We start from the raw sequence: 19,375 nt of genomic DNA, 5'->3' as shown, positions 1-19,375 counted from the left end.
TTGTGTGAATGATGTGTGATTTCCCCATTTTAAGTAGGGAGAAAATGAACACACGAGAGGATAAGACACATCTCATCGCAAAATCATATTTAAAATTATCGTTCTCAGTAAATATGAATTATAATACACAATTTTAATACTAATTTATATATGATATATCTAACTTGGATCACATATAGATGATATTAAAATATATATATATAATAAAATTTCTTTAAAATAACCGTGTATGATTATTAGACGGATCATCTCTTGAATGATACGCCTGATCACTTGTTTATGCAAGTGAATCAAGTGATTCCATTCCTCTTATCTGATTTAAAAAAAAAAAAAATTCCATTCCTCTATATTTTCTTGGGTTGCAGCCCATCCATTGTCAGAGCGCTTTAGATTTTGCCAATCTCATGAAAGCCGAACTCCATCTCGGAGAAATTAAATTGTCATTTAGGTTCCCTCGCAGGCTCCATGAGTCCTCAGAAAATGCCATCTCGATTTCTCCCCTTCCATTGCTTGGTTCCAAATGTTTTGTGCTATGAAACCCAAATTACTTCTAGAATTGTAACAATTTAACACTGATACATAAATGAAATGACAAAATATTTAAGTATTTTATTTGTAGTCATTATGAAAAAAAAAAAAAACAAAACTTATGCTCACATGGATATTAAAACAACCTCACAACCGTAGCCATGAAAATTCTTGGACAAGTTCATACGAAACTTGTGCCAGGTTCAATCCTGAATCCAAGTATGCTCAATGATGGGCATTGGCAATTGATATTTCTTCATAAACTTTTTACTACTCTAGAATTTTATAAAGGCACGCATATCAACAGAAAACAAGCTCAAAGCAGGCTGTCAATAGCATACCAACAAAATTCCAACCATATGAATACTTGTCTTATTGTATCCATCGAGTCTCAACAAGGCGAACATCTAATATTGTAAAATCTTTGCAACTACATTGAAACATCAAGATGTAAATAGAAAGACTTGGAAAAAAAAAAAAACAGAGGAACAGGATTGCACTACTCTGGGACACAATGGGGGAGTGTGAGTAAAGCTCCAATTGCAAACAGCATCACAGCCACTTCATTTTCTTGCCAAAACCACTGCCAATATGCACTTCACAATCAAAACAAAACAAACAAGTAGCAGTAAAAACAGGCATTGATGAAAATTAGGACAGCTGAATATAGCCGGCAAATGATGAGCAACTTATTCATAGATCAGTTGTAAGCAACAGGAAATAAGTTATTATGAAAAGACTTCAGCAGTGGGGAAAAAAAATCAGAAACCGAAAATTCTAATACTAAGGAGCAATGTAGCATAATATTTGCTAATTTTAATATAGTTCGGTTCTAGTTACTAGAAATTTGCAATTACGAGGTCTCTAATAAACCATACTGCTAGAGCCAGATGAGTACACACCAGGGGTGGATAATGTTATCCGGTGAGGTACCATAAAAGTGTAACGTTTGAACTGAAGATCATAATTTCAGACACGCAGAACATTGTCCGAGGAAACACATTATTTGTTTTCAAATATCATGTCACACTATTTCAAATACCCAAGTATGTCAAAACTTCAATTACTATTATTTGTAACCCAATAAAAAACTACATGACGAGCTCTCATGCCAACTTCAGTCCATCACACTGAAAGAAATTTGACTAAAAGAGTCATTTAACTGACTGAAAAGAGCTCAAGTTGGAAAATAAAGCGTCAATACCTTTAAGCTTGAGCATCAATCTGTTTATCTTCAACATCATTTGCAGCTCCATTTGTCTCTACATTCTCAGTATCCTCACCAGGGGGCTGAACCTGCTCCTCCTCAGGCAAAGGCTCCTCTACATAATCATTCTCAAAAGCATCAGCTGGAACTTCATAAATTCTCACTTGTGGCTTGGACGGGTCTTTCACCAACACATATTTTCCTTCATTCAACTTCATACACAAGTCAACAATACTCTTCACAATCCCCCACATGTTGGATGTATTCAAATTAATCTGGGAGGCAAAATCCCTCGGCTTGTACCCAACTACTGCCAATATCACATGATTATAATGGTCCCTTGGATGAACCCTGGACACATAACCCAATTTCATCAAATCTGCACTGGCCACCAGAGCTTGAGCAGTCCACTTAGCCAATTTATTGGCGTTGTTCTTCAATTCAGTAGCCAAAACTGCACCTCTTTGAGTCTCCAACTTCTGCCTCCAATCAACTCCTGAATATTTAGGGTCAAACTCATTAAGAGCATTCAACGTCAAAAACGACCTCTGTTTGTTAACCTCCACAACACTCTGCACTTCACAACGGGCAACAAGATACATATCATCATCAAGCTTCCACCGCCTATACCTATAGGCCACAGAAGCAACTTCCTCTCCTTCGTTTGCAAACGGGTTGGGCTCATCAAAAGCGACCTTATTCCCATCCCTAATCAAGACCTGCTGTGAGAAGTTCTGATTAATATAAGCTGCTTCAACACTCAATGCATATGCAGAGTTCATATCATCCTTGGCCTCTGGCAACGGCTCATGTGAAGTCTCATGCACCGAAAGCAAATCTAGCTGGGAACCATCCCTCTTATCAAAAAAGAGCTTGTTTCCGACCCTCTGAATCACAATATCCCATGAATACACTGACCTCGGTGCGCACATCAAAGTTGCGAGGATATTATCCGTTGCAAAGACCGTAGCTTTATCCTCATTGGCAAGCCTCCGTATCACTGGATCGTCAGTAGTAGTGACTTTGAAAAAGTTTCGGTTTTTGAACCTCTCCAAACGACGCTCGTTTTTGGGAGTGATTCTATCATACGATCTATCGTAAAACTCGAGGCCGCCGCAGAGAAGTAGATCTTCCGGCTCAGGGACTGTGAATGAGAGCTTTGAAAACGTTGAAAAGGGTATCTGATCCAGCATGTTCCACTCTGGTTGGATGTCCACCGATGACTTAAAAGCGGCCGCCTCGCGACGTGGATGGTTTTGGTTGGAACGGTTGAGGTTGTAGAGCCGGTCACGACGGGCGCGTTCCTTTTCCGCCTCGCGTTTACGAGCTTCCACCTCTTCATCGCGTCGCTGTGGAAGCTGCGGGCGGTGTTGGTTGAACCGCCACTTAGGCCCAAATTTGGGGCGCGGAGGAGGTTTTCCGTCTACAAGGCGGAAAGTTGAGTCATCGTCACCGGCAGCAGCTGCTGCGGGAAAGGAATCATCTGCGGTAAAGTCAAAAACCGAATCCAATGCAGTTTTGTTGGCGTTTGGGCGAGTCGCATTGGGGTTGTTGACGTTGCGGGTCCAGTCGGCAATTCGGCCTAGTTTTTCTGATCGGGAGAAGGGGGCGAAGGGAACATGGAGAGGGAGGGTTGAGGTGGCAGTAGTGGTAGTGGTGGCTGTTGTGGCGTCTGGAGGGCCCCAACCGTCAGGGTTGAAAGGAACGGCGCCTACTTCGAAGCCGCCGACCATTGCTGAGGAAGATGATGGAGCAGTGGTGACTGAAACCCTAGCTGAGATTTGTGTTTGGGGCAGTGGCAAACAAAAACCCCAGCGGGTAAACAGTTCATTATTTTCTTTTATTTTTTTTTAAGGAAACAGTGCATTATTGTCTGAAATAACTTAAAAATAGAGGATAATTTATTATTTACTCTTTAAATTTTATTAGTATTAATATTTTGATTTTTATATATAAAAAATATATATTATTTAATTTTTATAATTTATTTTCATGTATTAAATATATTATTTATATAATTTTTTAAAAAGTATTAATAAAAAAAATATATTATTTTTATGAAAACCAAAAAGCCCATGACCTTGACCTAATTTCTCCAAGAGATGTAGCCCACAGGAGTTGGAGAACTACTCACCCATCCTTTTTTGGCACTAACAACTGAAATTCCATTCTCTTTCTTCACCATTATTAGGGTTTACATTAAATTATTTATCTCTACAGCCCACTGCTTTCACTTGCAAAAAAAGAGTTGAAGAAAAACTAATCAAATGTAAATTAAGGTTGCAAATCCCTTTTTTCTTATTTTGGATTTTCTCTTGTTGATCAGAGCTTTTTTTAGCCTTTTTGTTTTTATTTGTTTCCCGGTTGATGGTTGGAGGAATTTCGAGGAAAATGTAGAATCCTTCTTTCATTTTTCCCCTGTCCATGTCACAGAAACATTTTTATACTAAAATCTTGAATGCCCCATTTCATTTTCTTGCGAACCAAACATATCCACTAGGCATTTTAGCATCTCTAAATACAATCATTGCGTTTTACTTTCATTGCAGTAGAATTGCCAACCCATTGTTGAGTATCATAATTAGTGTTGAGCCTTAAACTCAAAACCTCACAGTCCTGTCCTTTAACTATAACTTCGTTTTTTCACGAAATTTCGAGGCTTAAGTAGGATTAGTGGCTGTTTTTTTTTAAGTCCAAAAACTTCATTTTAATGCCAGGCTTGGTGCAGGGAATCCATGGCATCAAAGTTGCTTCAGTTGCATGCTAAGGTGAGTTCAGCAGCCAAGCATGGACGTGCTTTCTGCAAGCAATTGTTGGAGCAAAACAAGCAATATATCTAGGAGCCACCAACCGTAGAGAGATGGCAATTACTAGCAAATCAACTGCTTCTTCACCCTTGTCTTGCCAGAATTTTCTCTTGCAAATCAATTACTAGCGCAGAAAGTGAGGGATCACATAGCAGAAACCAAGATTGAAAGAAAGTTTAATTTATTAATTTTCAATTATCACATGGAATTACTTGTAAGCTTATTAAACGAGTAAGCTCATATAAAAAACATTCTTTTAAAGCAGATTGAAAAAGTTATTTTGATGTTTTGAGTCTCTCAAGAACCTAATCAAGAACAAGCAAGAGTTCAATATTGAGAATGCAGGCCTTGTTGCTCTGTTTGGAGTTTAGAGTGTTCTGCTTGGTTCTGTGGTGGTGAAATAATTGGAAGAGGCTTTACACTTACTCGTTACCCTCTCTAATTCAAACTGCTTTCAAGATTATCACATTTAGGACTAAATGTATAACAATCTTTCATCTTTTGATGATTTGATTCTCACCAATCTGAGTTCACCTCTTTCTGTTGGTAGTTTGAATGAGTCAATAAGTCCTATTCTACAGGAGCTATTTTCTGTTAGTTAGTATATACTCTTACTGCTATATTTAGCATGTTTTAGCAGATATTTCGTTTTTCTGTTTGTAGTAAAGGCTATATAAAGCCTAGCATTTACTTCAATAAATATCACGTTCAAATCCAATTGTTCTGGTTTCTGTTTTGTTTCTTGTTAAACCTCACAATTGGTATCAGAGCCCCACTGGCCCTGTGAAAGCAACAATAGTTGAGTGATCAAACACCGCGAGGATGAGTGACGATAAGACCTTGACCAAAATTCCTCACTTTGATGGTCACTACGATCATTGGAGTGAGCTGATGGAGAATCTCCTTAGAGCTAAAGGTCTTTGGAGCTTGATAGAGAATGGTTTTGAAGAACCAAAGCAGGAAACGAGACTGACAGAGGCACAGCAGGCCCAACTTGACGATGCGAAAACCAAGGATCATCAAGTGAAGCATTATCTATTTCAAGCAATAGATAGGACAGTCTTTGAACAGATTACGGATCGTCGGACAAAGCAAAAATAGTCTGGGATTCATTGAAGAAGAAGTTTGGTGGAAATTTGAAAGTGAAGAAATCTCTTCTTAACGCATTACGAAGGGAATTTGAGGTTCTTGAAATGAAACGAGATGAGACTATCACTGAATATTTTGCAAGGGTAATGGTGGTAGCAAACAAAATGAGAAGTAATGGAAAAGAAATGACGGATACCAAAATTGTTGAGAAAATTTTGCGTACCCTCACAGATAAATTCACTTATGTCTGTGTATCCATTGAAGAGTCAAAAGATATTGAAACAATGTCTGTTGATGAAATACAGAGCACCTTGGTGGTACACGAACAAAAATTCCGACGCGTGTGCAGGAAGACGAAGACCAGTCTTTGAAAATTGAAGGCCGCTCAAACTCGACCACAGAGGAAGAGGCTCATATAGATGACGGGTACTATTTAGAGGCAGAGCTTTGTTTAACAAAGCTTCCGTTGAATGTTACATATGCCATGATTTAGGGCATTTCCAATATGAGTGCCCGAATTCAATCAAGGAAGCCAATTATGCCGAATTGGAGGAAGAAGATGAGTTGCTTCTAATGGCGTATGTCGAACTCCATGAGATCAGTAGGAGTGATGCCTGGTTCGTAGATTCGGGTTGTTCGAATCATATGTGTGGTAACTCGAAGATGTTTTCAAGCTTAGACACCGATTTCACCCATTCGGTCAAGCTTGGAAATAACACAATAATGAAGGTTACTGGAAAGGGGTTATAAACCTGTTCCTGCAAGGGGTATGCTATACTGTAAGTGATGTGTACTGTGTCCCTGAACTGAAAAATAACTTGCTGAGTGTAGGTCAATTACAAGAAAAAGGTGTCGCAATTTTGTTTAAAGACGGAGTGTGCAGCCTCTATCATCCACTGAAAGGAAAGATGGCAGAATCAGTGATGAGTGCAAACCGCATGTTTATTCTGCTTGGTGAAACACCTACTACGGTGGTTAATGAAAATTGTTTTCAAGTTGGCAGTACAGATGAATCGATTTTGTGGCACAATCGATATGGGCATCTCAGCTACAAAGGCTTACATACCTTGACTGACAAGAACATGGTTTTCGGATTGCCTAAAATCTCAACACCAACGTCCCCATGTGAAGCATGTGTAAAGGGCAAGCAACATCGGAACCCAATCCCAAAAAGGAGCAATTGGAGAGCAACAGAACAGCTGGGCCTTGTTCATGCTGATATATGTGGACCGATTACTCCAGCTTCGAACAGCCATAAGAGGTACTTGTTATGTTTTATAGATGATTTTTCAAGGAAAGCCTGGTGTTATTTTCTTGTTGAAAAAACAGAAGCATTCTACCATTTTAAATGCTTTAAAGTGCTTGTGGAAAAAGAAATTGGGTTTCCAATTAAATGCTTGAGGACAGATAGAGGAGGGGAGTTCAACTCTACAGAGTTCACAGATTTCTGCAAGCAGCAGGGAGTAAAACGACAACTGACCATGGCCTATACTCCACAACAAAACGGAGTAGCTGAACGGAAGAATCAAACCGTGATGAATCTAGTGAGGGCAATTTTAACCGAAAAACAAATACCTAAAGTTTTTTGGCCAGAAGTGGTGCAGTGGACTTTTCATATTTTAAACAGATCACCCACACTAGCGGTAAAAGATAAGACTCCCGAGGAAGCTTGGAGTGGGGAGAAACCTTCAGTGGATTATTTCAGGGTTTTCGGTTGTGTCGGCCATGTACACATACCAGACGCAAAAAGAACAAAACTTGAAGTAAAGAGTACAAGCTGCGTATTCTTTGGATTTAGCCAAGAATCCAAAGGATACAGGATGTATGATCCGATTGCAAAAAAAATTGTTTACAGCCGCGATGTGGTGTTCGAAGAGAATCGGGCTTGGGATTGGAGCACAGACTCTCAAGAGAAACAATTACTTGAATTAGAATGGGGTAATGACATCAGCACAACTGAAGAAGAACACTCTGCTGGGCAAAACAATACTGGAGATACTGATGTTATTTTACCAACAGAGGGCACTTCCGATCTCGAAAGAGATTTGGGAGCAAGGGAGGGCAGAACCAGACGCCCCCCCATACGACTAACTGATTTTGTTTCAGGTGAGGGCTTGTCCGATGAAGATGAAACAAACATGATGGCCCACCTTGTGATCTCTGATCCCACAGATTATGAGGAAGCAGTAAAAAGCAAAAAATGGAGGATGGCCATGGATGATGAGATAAAATCCATTGAGAAGAATCACACCTGGTACTTGATGGATTTACCAGCTGGAGCCAAGAAGGTTGGCGTGAAGTGGATTTATAAGACAAAATTCAATGAGCATGGAGAGGTTGACAAATACAAAGCAAGGCTAGTCGTAAAAGGGTACACCCAGCAATACGGAATAGATTACACAGAGGTTTTTTACTTTGTGGCTCGAATGGACACTGTTCGAATGATTATTGCTTTTGCAGCACAAAGAGGGTGGAAATTGTATGAGTTGGATTTAAAGTCAGCCTTCTTGAATGGTGATCTGGAGGATGATGTGTACATCGAACAACGAAAGGTTACGAAAGCGTGAAGTGAGAAAATGGTGTACAAGTTGAGAAAAGCCCTCTACGGTTTAAAACAGGCACCCAGGGCCTGGTTCAGTCGGATTGAGTCTTATTTTATCAAAGAAGGTTTTAGAAGCAGCTCCAATGAACAAACCTTGTTTGTCAAGAAGAAGGGAGAGAAAATTTTAATTGTGAGTGTATATGTAGATGATCCATTATATCTTGTGATGATGATAAATTGCTTGCAGATTTTAAACATTCCATGGAAAACGAATTTGACATGACCGACTTGGGACCAATGAGGTTTTTCTTGGCATTGAGATAATTCAACGAATCTTTGGAATTTTTATTTGCCAAAGGAAGTATGCTAGCGAAGTTCTACAACGATTTGGGATGGAGAACTATAATCCGATAAGTAATCCGATTGTTCTGGTCAAAAGTTGAGCGAGAGATGAGGGAGGCAAGTCGATTGATGCAACGCAATTCAAACAAATGGTGGGAAGCTTGATGTACCTCACAGCTTCACGACCCGATCTTATGTTCGTTGTGAGCTTCATTAGTCGGTTCATGGCCAACCCTACAAAGCTTCACTTTGCTGCAATAAAAAGGGTGCTAAGGTATTTAAAGGGGATTAATTATGGACTTTTTACGTAAGAGGTGGCGAAAGCGAGTTGGTTGGTTATACGGACGGTGACTATCTTTGGCGACATAGATGACAAAAAAGCACCTCCGGTTATGCATTTTACATTTAGTGGAGGAGGCGTGGCGTGGTCTTCTCATAAGCAACCCATTGTTACCTTGTCAACTACAGAAGCTGAATTCATAGTTGCAGCTGCTTGTGCTTGTCAAGCCATTTGGATGAGAAGAATACTAGAAGAAATTGGTCATTCACAGGAAGAAGGGACTGCTTTGATGTGTGACAATACTTCAACCATCAAGTTATCTAAAAATCCTGTTTTACATGGACGATCCAAGCACATAAGGGTGAGGTTCCATTTTCTCAGAGATTTAGTTAAAGAAGGTATTGTTGAATTACAGTTCTGTGGCACCAAAGAACAACTTGCAGATGTGATGACGAAACCACTCAAGTTAGAAGCTTTCCAGAAGCTGCGTCAAGAACTTGGTGTATGCACAGTTCAGTGTTGAACCAATTCCTGTACAGAGGAATGAGTTCAAGGGAGGGATTGTTGGTAGTTTGAATGAGTCAATAAGTCCTATTCTACAGGAGCTATTTTCTGTTAGTTAGTATATACTCTTACTGCTATATTTAGCATGTTTTAGCAGATATTTCGTTTTTCTGTTTGTAGTAAAGGCTATATAAAGCCTAGCATTTACTTCAATAAATATCACGTTCAAATCCAATTGTTCTGGTTTCTGTTTTATTTCTTGTTAAACCTCACACTTTCATTATTTATTTTCTTGAAATGAAAGCTCATCAGACATCATTTTCTCTCAATTTTAGAAATTCATGTCGCTAATATGTCTTATTTTTTAACATAATTGATAAACACTTTGAACAGAAATTCTGTTTATTTCATTGAAATAAATTGTATGTAAAAATTATTTTTCATGAAAATTATTTTCAAGAAAATATTTTTTATTAAAATATTTTTTATTATTTGATTGTAATATTAAATTAATAATATGCGTTTTTATGCTACACATATATAAATATTTTTATATTTTAATAAAATTATTAAAATTTATAAAAAGACTTAACTTTCTTTTAATTGAGAAAATAGTTTTAATTGATTCATTTACTGAGTACCAAACATTATAAAACATTTTTATTCAGTTCATTTGATTTGATTAAATTTAGTGATCAATTTTTTTTTAATTTTTTTAAATCGAATTTTGATCATTCCTATTTCGATTCAATTATGAATTTGATTGATTCTGGCCCAAGCCCGGACTAGGCCCATATCTACCATTATCTTAGACGTAGATCCAGATTTGAGCTAGTTCGAATCATGAATTGGACCAAATCAACTGTTTCAGTTCATGAATCAACCAGAAATTAGAATACAGAGACTGTTACGGTTCCTTTTTTTCAATTTAAACCATAACTGGTGATTTTAAACCAAAAAGCAGCCCGATTGAATTTTTTTTTAATTTATATTTTAATCTTTTTATTTATTTATTTTTATATTTAAAACTATATAAATGAATTCAAAAAATTTATTATAATTTGATAATATAACTAAAATCGATTTGAATAGTAAGACTAGCCGAAGCTGTGGTTGTGGTCCAGAACCGCCCCACGGCGAAGTCTGCCTGAAAGAGTGAAGATAAAATCACACACTAAACGGTTGGACAAATGTGTTTATGATGTTGTAGATTGTTGAAAATAGTTGAAGATGTAAGCTACGCAGCACCATAAGGTGAGTAAGAATCATAATTAACTAAACAGTAATTGGTCCAATGAAACATGATGGGTTAAACAAGCCGAAGGTGTGAAACATGGTGGTGATCAAATTGACGGTTGAAAATGAAAGCTTGAGAATATCAGAAATGAAAAGAGAGGACAAGGGAAGGGGAAGATATTTCACGTCACTGAGTCATATACAGTGTGTGTGTATATATATATATATATATATATATATATATATCCCAACAAGAAGCGAGTGAAGAATATGGCATCCCAATTCCTTCGTTTTGGATTCTCTTCAAAATTCAACTCTTGCCTGAAAATCAACTCTATCAAGATAGAATTTCGCACACCAACGTTGAATTTGATTAGATGCTTCATAATTTAGGGTACTGATTCTGCTGTGATTTTGCACTTAGTGTCGTATTTTAATATAATTTCACTTTATAAATATCAACAAATAATCTTAAAAAAAATAATAAATAAAGAGATTTAAATCTAATATCTATTTGTTATTTATATTTTAAATTGATAAAGTTAATAAAGATGACAGTAAATAGAATATCCATCAAAATTATTTTATCTAAATTTAAACTTGAATAATATATTCAAAATTTGATTAAAATTAATTTTTAACTATTTAAATTTATTCTAAATTCAATTTTTATTATAAAAAAAATACATAAAATTCGATTTGAATCTATCATGAGTATTATTCATCAAATTTAATTATATATTATTTAAATTCATATCATTAAAATTTAATCAAATCAAATATTCACAAAAACTCAATATATTCTCATCTTACCCCCTAATTAACATCCACTACACTTTCGCTATATATATATATATATGTAACTTCATAATTTCATAACTTCAACTTTAATTAGCTTTAGGTTTAATTTTTTAACAGGCTGCTGGCAATGATTAACTGCTGCAAGCCTTAAAAAAAAAAAATTGGACATAGCCCATGGGGATACGAAAAGAGCGATGAATCCGGAGATAGATTGAGGGAAAGAGAGGCATTGCTCTTTAAAGCGTGTTGCGTGCTTCTAAGACACGGACACGACATTTCTATTTCTATGTTTGTTTCATAACCCCACCACCACCATTACCACCACCGTCGCTACCACCTTTCATCACCACCACCACCTCCCCCTCCTCTTCCACCACTTGTTTTCATAAGTTCTTTGGACCCACTTCATCTGTTGCTCTTTGACCCTTTCCCCTATGTCTCTAGGCTCCCGTGATCTCCATTCAATCATCACCGTCCCATGCATTTTCTTCTTTCCAATGCCATGTTATTCCTATTTCCATGCCTTAAATCTTTCCCCATTTGCATGTGTTATTATTATTATTATTAATAAGAGTTTATTTAATTTAACAGTCAGAAATAGTTATAACTGATAACTGTCCGGTAATTAATAACTGCTTATAGTATTATTATAAAATAATTATTAATAATAATACGTATCATATTATTTATTATATAATAAATTAAAAATATAATTATTTTTTAAGTATATAAATTTAATATTATAATTATTTTATTTATAATATTTTATATTATTTAATATGATTTTAAAAAATCTATTGACATAAAAAATTATTTCAAAAATAAAAATTTATGATTAATAAATTTTTTAAAAGAATAATATAATGCAAATAAAAAATTAAAATCAAATCGACTATCAATTAATAAGAAATAACTTTAAAATTAAAATTAATATAAACTATATTTGTGAGTATCCCACTAGTTGTCTATCAACTATTAATAAAAATAAAATTATGTATTTATTATTTATTACAAATATTGATATGAATATTCAATTTAAAAATGATTAAACTTAGTTTTATTTTAAATGCATATTATTATGCAAAAGTTAATTATTTTAAATTAATTAATCAATTGATAAGTGAATTTACTTCTATTTTGTTGGTTAGAATTCAACTTCTCAATTTATTAATCAAAGTTCAAATCTTAGAACAAAACCATAAATGAGATTATGAATTCAAAATCTAATTAGAGCTAATTATATATATATATATAAAAAAGACTTTTCCTTTTAATTGAATGTGAATATATTTTATTATGAAAGTTTTTTTATTAGAAATAAAAGATACGTAGATATGGGTTTGTGACGATGATGGATTATCGTTAAAATCATGATAATTTTAATAAAGTATTTATTTTTATATAATCTACATTCACACATAGTATATAATTAATGTATTATCTTAAAAGATTAACTCAAATAGGCTTGATTTGATATTTTTACGATAGACTTGAGCACACCAGCTCTCTCTCTCGACTTACATAATAAATTAATTATAGCATCCTAATTTTGATATGAAAATAAATCATAAAAATTATTTACTAATGATAGAAATTCCATGAATATTATGTTCTTTTATCATAAATCATTTTTCATGTTGAAAATGTCATAAAAGAATTTATATAATGAAAAAATTTTTCACGATAAAAATATTTTTGTAAATTAAAATTACAAATTTCGGCTCAGTGATAAAGCAAAAACGACAGTCCAATAAAAACACAGACAGTGGAGTCCAAGGGGGATCCAACCCCAGCTAATATAATCCATAGCTTTCACGTAGTGTTTATCACCATAGCATTCAGCATTACTGCTTAAATCACTCGATGTCTCATGGGGTACTGCCACGTAATGCCGGTGACATTGGCTCCATGTTGGTAAACCGCAACTAAATGCTAATGATTCACACACAATCTTTAAGCGCGTGATTTGACATATGGACGGTCTTGATTAATCCTTTTGCTTTATTTGCACGCAGTGTTTCTTTGTCTCCTTGCGGCTTCGGCCTAATTACAGCATTTAGGTTAGTGGGTGTCATTAGATGGTTAGCTAAAAAGGGGTCTTTGTGCCGAAGAAATTCCCTCCCATATGAGACAAAATAAGAAGAATATTATACATGAAATTAATGTTGATGGATTATTCATTTATTCTAAAATTATATTCGACCTATTGTATATCCATCGAATATATATATATATATATATATATATATATATATATATATATATATATATATTGTTTTAATGTATTGCTATTTATATTTTTTAATGTTTGAAATACTTAAAAAATAAGTTAATAAAAAATATTTTACTCATTAAAAAAATTTAAGTCATTTAATTTCTCTATTAAAGAGGAAATTATTTTTAAATTTTATAATTATATTAAAATGTGAAAATGTTTATTATATAATATATAAACTTATTAATTTAACATGGTAATTAAACAATGATAAAAAAATAATTTTTATAAAAAATATTTTTCATACATAATTTATTTTTTTAAAAAAATCTTAATTTATATAAATTTTATATTTATTAAATGATAAGAATTATATAAATTAGCTATCCAAATCACGTTAACATTTCTCGTAAAATATATATAAATGATTTTATTTTATATTTATAGGATATGAGAGTTTTAAAAAATTAAAAAATTGTTATAATTTAATAATACATGAAATAAATATTGAAGGTTTTAAATTTTATAATGAGAAATAATTTTTTTATATAATTTTCATTTTAAATATAAAATATTAATGAAAAAAAAAGAGATTAAATAATGAAATAGTGAATTTTTAAAAATTAAACAAAATAAATTAGAAAAAAATTGCGATTGACAATTGCAGGATGCCAAGGATAAGATATTGAGGTCTACAAATAAAAACAAGTTTTGGTTATGCGTTTAAAAGCATGAAAAAAGCATAGGAATTATTGTTCTTAATAATATTTTAATCCAAAAGTGTGTGTTTTTGTTATTTAATTACATGTTTAGTCGTTGTCTACAGAAGCTTAAGCTTCTCCAAATATCCATTTTATTCTCTCTCTCTCTCTCCATTTCAAGTCTTCACTTCAGTGGTCGCTCTCACGCGTAAACGCAAACCCATAGGTCCTCTTCTTCAAGATTTTCAAGAACTAACATGTCTCTTCCTTACACTTCTCTTTCATTTCTCTGAATTTCTTTATTTTGGTTCTCATGAAAACTCATAACCCCACTTGGAAGAATTTCGATTTAACTTCCCTTTCAAGCTCCAAAGCCTAGAAAAATCCTATCTTTCTCTTTCTCCTTCCTCTGCTTCCTTTCCAAGTTTATGGCTTGAAAGTTGAAAGTCTCTGTGGTTTTGTTTTGCAGAGTTGGTGGTTGTGGTGGTGGTGACGGTGATGGTGATGGTGATGGTGATGGTGATGGTGATGGTGGTGGCTATGATCTCTTCTCTTTCTTGAAAGCCCATGTCTGGGTCTGCAAAATATCCAACCTTTTTGTCGTCTATGCAGTTATATGTTTTGCCTTTTCGCCACTTCTCAGCTTTTGAGGCTAATTAGCTTGTCAGGTCTCTGTTTCTTTAACTTGAACATCTCTTTATCAAACCAAAATCTGCAGCACAGAGATCATCAGAAAAGAATTCAAGGTTGGAGTATTTTCTTCTCTATTTCATTCTTGAAATCCAACTAAACTCACCATAATCCTTAAAAATCGTATCTTTACCTTCAAAACCAATCCTTTATTTTAATTTCACAACAACAGAGAGAAAAAACCAATATCAGCAGAGCCAGAACAACTGCAGTTCAGCAATCATACAAGACCCAGCTCTCTTTTTACCCATTTGGAGCAAAGAAAACATGCAAGATCCATCAACTGCATTCCAGCAGATGAAGCCTCACTTCACAGAGCAAGAACAGCTAAAGTGCCCACGCTGTGACTCTACCAACACCAAGTTCTGCTACTACAATAACTATAATCTCTCTCAGCCTCGCCATTTTTGCAAGAATTGTAGAAGATACTGGACCAAAGGCGGCGCTTTAAGAAACATTCCAGTCGGTGGTGGCAGCCGCAAGAACGCTAAGCGTTCATCGAACCCGAAACGTGCGAACCCGGATCCCAACACCAACAGCGATCCAGCTCGGCTCAATCGCCGGGTGCCAGAACCATCATCATCATTAACTCCACAAACGACTGCGGCAACATCAACTTCGCAATTCGTGGCTAATGGGATTTCCGATTTGGGTGATCCGACCCGTTTGTATGGCTTGGAAGCAGATCAGGACCGAAAGATATTGGACATGAGTGGTAGCTTTAGCTCGCTATTGGCCTCAAATGGGCAGTTTGGAAATATTTTCGAGGGTTTGAATCCTAATGGGTCGGGTCTTAAAATGGTGCACATGGGTAAGTTTGGTGAGGACTTAAATTCAGGTTTGAATGCTGGTTCAGGTCAGAACTCAGGTTTAGATGTACAAGGCAGTAATAATAATGACGGCGGCGGCGATGGTGGTGGAGGTGGTGGTGGTGGTGGTGAGAGTTATTTGCAGAGTGGTGATTGGGGAAATAGTAATGGATGGCCTGATCTTGCTATTTACACTCCAGGCTCTAGTTTCCATTAGGGAGAACACAAAGGAGAATTAATTATTTTGATTAATCTTTCTTTTATTTTCTAGTAATATGGCTCTTCTTTCTTTCTTTTGGCGTCTTCTTGTGTGGGTTTTAGCTTGAATGTGGATTACATATGAAGAAAAAGAAAAAGACAAGTGTTAGAAATGTTTTCTTGGTGTGGAGGCATTATATTATATTATATTATAGTTTTGTTTATATCATAACCATTATTATCTTATCTTAATTAGTGATAATGCAGGGATGTGTTATTCATCTGGTTTGCCATTTTCTTGTGAGTTGTTTTTTAATTTTTCAAGTAATGGGCCTAATGTCATTGATGAGTGTAGTGGGAGTTGACACTCTTGTTGTTGTTGCTTATGAGCAAAGATGATTTGATTGGATGAGATAGATGAATAAAAAGATTTAGAAGATCCGAAGTCCATACTCAACAGTTATATCAGTTGCAAAATTGTCATGCCATGACTAGACAAGCTTCTACTTTCCTTCTTCTTGAATATGATTTCTTATTATAATGTTTGTATTTCTTCCCTTGTCACAGTTTTCATGTTCTTTGTTTTCATTTTTCTTTTTAACCTGGCCCCCTTTTCCCTTCTCTCCCCTATTCTTTATTACAATTTTATTAATTTGGTATTTCAGGTTGACAAATAGAACAATTAGGGTTCCTATTCACCCTAGACTTTAAAGCATATGTGCCACAATTTCTGCCCCTGATATTGGGTTCTGCCAATTTGAATTATTGATGTTACAAAACCTTGTCTGACTTCAAGGAATAGTGACCTTTGTATATAACTTGTTGAAATTTCTAATTTTTCTATAGTTGAAAATCTTTATTTAGTAAGATTTCCTAAAACTAACAGAATTGGCGAGAATGAGAACTAATCTACATTAGGGTATTCTGTTCCTTTTGAAATAAATGATTTGAATCATTAAGTGTCCTGCTTCTTCTTCTTCTCCTCCCTTCTCTTCTACTTCATGGGCCTCACACCGTTAATGATGCTTTATTGGACCACTCTATATGTTAACAATTTCATCTCCAGAAGGCCACTTGTGTGGGGGCTTTGCTTAATCACATTGGAGTGGATAATCAATGGCTCAATACAAATTCTCATGTAATGAATGGTGATTGATGCCAACAAATTAAGATTGAGACCTTAAAAACTAAGAGATTACAAATTTAAATCTCATTAATATTGGATTAGTTGTATTTGTTTGATTGCTAGAATTATGATTGAGAGAAGAAAGATTTATTAGCCTTGTTGGGCAAGTGTTATTCAGGACTGGCAAAATGGGGAAAGCCTAGGGCCCATAGGGGACATGATTTATTTCCATTTGAAAAGATCAATGGCTCCCAACACAAACTAAAATGAAATGGATGGTGAAGTGAAAAATGGGATGAAATGTGAAAGGGGTTCAATTAGGCTTGTATGGAAAGAAAGGATTCTGGATCAAATTCTTGAGTGGCAAGTGGCACATGGCAAAATTCTTGGTGGAAGTTTTGGTGTAGACATCCCAGAGATGACTGCTCCTTGAGTAATAAGACTTTTGGCATTTTCCACTTGTATTGCCCACCAACTTTGAAGGGAAGGCAGCTATGACTTGCCCTCTTTGCCCCAACAATTAATGAGGCCTACATCAAAGTAGACCAATTTTGTTTGGCAATTTAGAGGGCACATTGGCAAACATGATCTGTACTATTACTGTATAGGCTGCCAAATATAACAGAGATTTGACTGGAATTGTGCAATACTAACACACTTCCAAGTTGTTCAAAGCAAACTAAGAGATTTTTCTATAAATTTCCTTGAGATGTTAAGATGGGTCTTATTTACAAAATGGAGAAATCTTGTTTAAGAGAATATATCACTTCACAAATCACAAGCAAGTGAGCAAAGGACAATAACTGGATCTTGGATGTACTTGTGAATTGTGACCATTCCATGTACATGTGCATTAGTGCACCAATAAAAACTGTCTTCCCTTAAAAGTTCCATCTTCTTGCTCTGCTTTTTATGTTTTTTTTTTTTTTTGGGTGGATCCCATTATTGCTTCATTTATTGCCATAGATTGAAACTATTTTTGTGAACACACACAGTTTGGAGTTGTTGGATAGGTGGGGATGAGCCTTAGTTAAACAAAGCTGATTAACTGTGTTTTGTTCTCTTTATTGGATAGCTGCCTTTCTTAAAGAGCATAGTGTAATGGTTCGAAAGTTCCCCACTCCTATTCTTGACAGTTGGCAAGGCCGTCACAAGTTGTCTCTTGCCCTATGGAGCTAACCAGTGTGAATCTGTACAGGTACGTACCAGAAACCTCAAAGATGCTTATTATTTGGGCTTATGCGAGTTTACCAAATAGGGGGAGGCTGACCTAGGGGCCCTGGCCAAGGGGGACCTAGGTGCCGCACGGGGCTAGAACTCCCGTCCCGTGACAATGTGGTATCAGAGCAAGGCCCCAGGCGATCCGAATCACGCCAAGCGCCCCAATGGGATAGGGGTAGGCAGGGTGCCGATGGCGACAAGGGTGTTGCTAAAATCGGGTGGGGGAGAATGTCAGGCCTCAATGGGACAGAGGTAGACAAGGGTTTTCTCAATCCCACATCGGACAAGAAAGGGGTCGATCCAAGGGACAAGTGCGGCCTATCATGCAGCAGCTGGTATGCGTCTGGCGAGCAACATGATGAATCTTGGCAAAAGGCATTTTGGAGGATGTCTGTGTGCGGAAGTGGGTGAGTGCATTGGCAAACTGGTGGCCAACATGCTGCTCAAGTGTTTGCGTTGGGCGAGCGCAACGAATGGTGTGTGGACTCCTATGTGCGAGGGAGTGTGATCAAGTTGTGCAGGGAAGCAACGCGAATGCACACAAACGAGGGCGCTTGCGGGATTGGGTGGAGGAGAATGTAACGGTTCGGAAGTTCCCCACTCCTATTCTTGGCAGTTGGCAAGGCCGTCACAAGCTGTCTCTTGCCCTATGGAGCTAACCAGTGTGAATCTGTACAGGTACATGCCAGAAACCTCAAAGATGTTTATTATTTGGGCTTATGCGAGCTTGCCAGATAGGGGGAGGCTGACCTGGGGGCCCTGGCCAAGGGGGACCTAGGTGCCGCACAGGGCTAGAACTCCCGTCCCGTGACAATAGGCTCTACATGTCTGCATTCTCTTCTTTGTTGGTTTGGGAGGAAGAAGAAGCTGCAAATTACATGGAAATTAGAAACAATGATATAAGAAGCAGCAGAAGGGAGGGGAAAAAAGCTATGTAACGTATGGATTTGGGTCAACTAAAACACAAAAATGCAACTCCAATTCCAGAGATATGTTCAACTTGTGATAGAAAATGATTACTTGAATATATCAAGTGTCAACCAGGGCAATTGGACAAATGGCAATACTAGTTGGAAGGG

The 19,375-nt window shown here is 36.1% G+C and overlaps 2 protein-coding genes across 5 annotated transcripts; one reads left to right on the top strand and one right to left on the bottom strand.

Annotated features, from left to right (window-relative positions):
* Positions 1-841: 841 nt before the first annotated feature.
* Positions 842-3,609, bottom strand: LOC110639074 (eukaryotic translation initiation factor 3 subunit D). 2 transcript variants are annotated; one of them, XM_021789874.2, is made up of 2 exons: positions 1,733-3,609; positions 842-1,124 (listed from the first exon to the last, which is right to left on the bottom strand). In XM_021789874.2, the coding sequence occupies exon 1, from the start codon at positions 3,466-3,468 to the stop codon at positions 1,735-1,737; it is 1,734 nt and encodes a 577-aa protein (XP_021645566.2). In that variant the 5' UTR covers positions 3,469-3,609; the 3' UTR covers positions 842-1,124; positions 1,733-1,734. The 2 variants fall into 2 exon arrangements, with proteins under 2 accessions (XP_021645566.2, XP_021645564.2); XM_021789872.2 differs by having other exon boundaries at positions 842-1,111; positions 1,733-3,608.
* A 10,787-nt stretch (positions 3,610-14,396) lies between these two features.
* On the top strand, positions 14,397-16,230 carry LOC110639071 (dof zinc finger protein DOF3.1). 3 transcript variants are annotated; one of them, XM_021789868.2, is made up of 3 exons: positions 14,397-14,511; positions 14,722-14,998; positions 15,115-16,230. In XM_021789868.2, exons 2-3 carry the CDS (start codon positions 14,869-14,871, stop codon positions 15,966-15,968), a joined length of 984 nt encoding a protein of 327 aa, XP_021645560.2. In that variant the 5' UTR covers positions 14,397-14,511; positions 14,722-14,868; the 3' UTR covers positions 15,969-16,230. The 3 variants fall into 3 exon arrangements, with proteins under 3 accessions (XP_021645560.2, XP_021645559.2, XP_058006533.1); XM_058150550.1 differs by having other exon boundaries at positions 14,460-14,478; XM_021789867.2 differs by having other exon boundaries at positions 14,409-14,998.
* The last annotated feature ends 3,145 nt before the right edge of the window (positions 16,231-19,375 follow it).

This window comes from Hevea brasiliensis, chromosome 1 (assembly GCF_030052815.1).
Source record: "Hevea brasiliensis isolate MT/VB/25A 57/8 chromosome 1, ASM3005281v1, whole genome shotgun sequence".
NCBI lineage: Eukaryota > Viridiplantae > Streptophyta > Magnoliopsida > Malpighiales > Euphorbiaceae > Hevea > Hevea brasiliensis.
Note: the sequence above shows the minus strand (reverse complement) of the source record. Positions and strands in the feature narration are given on the sequence as shown.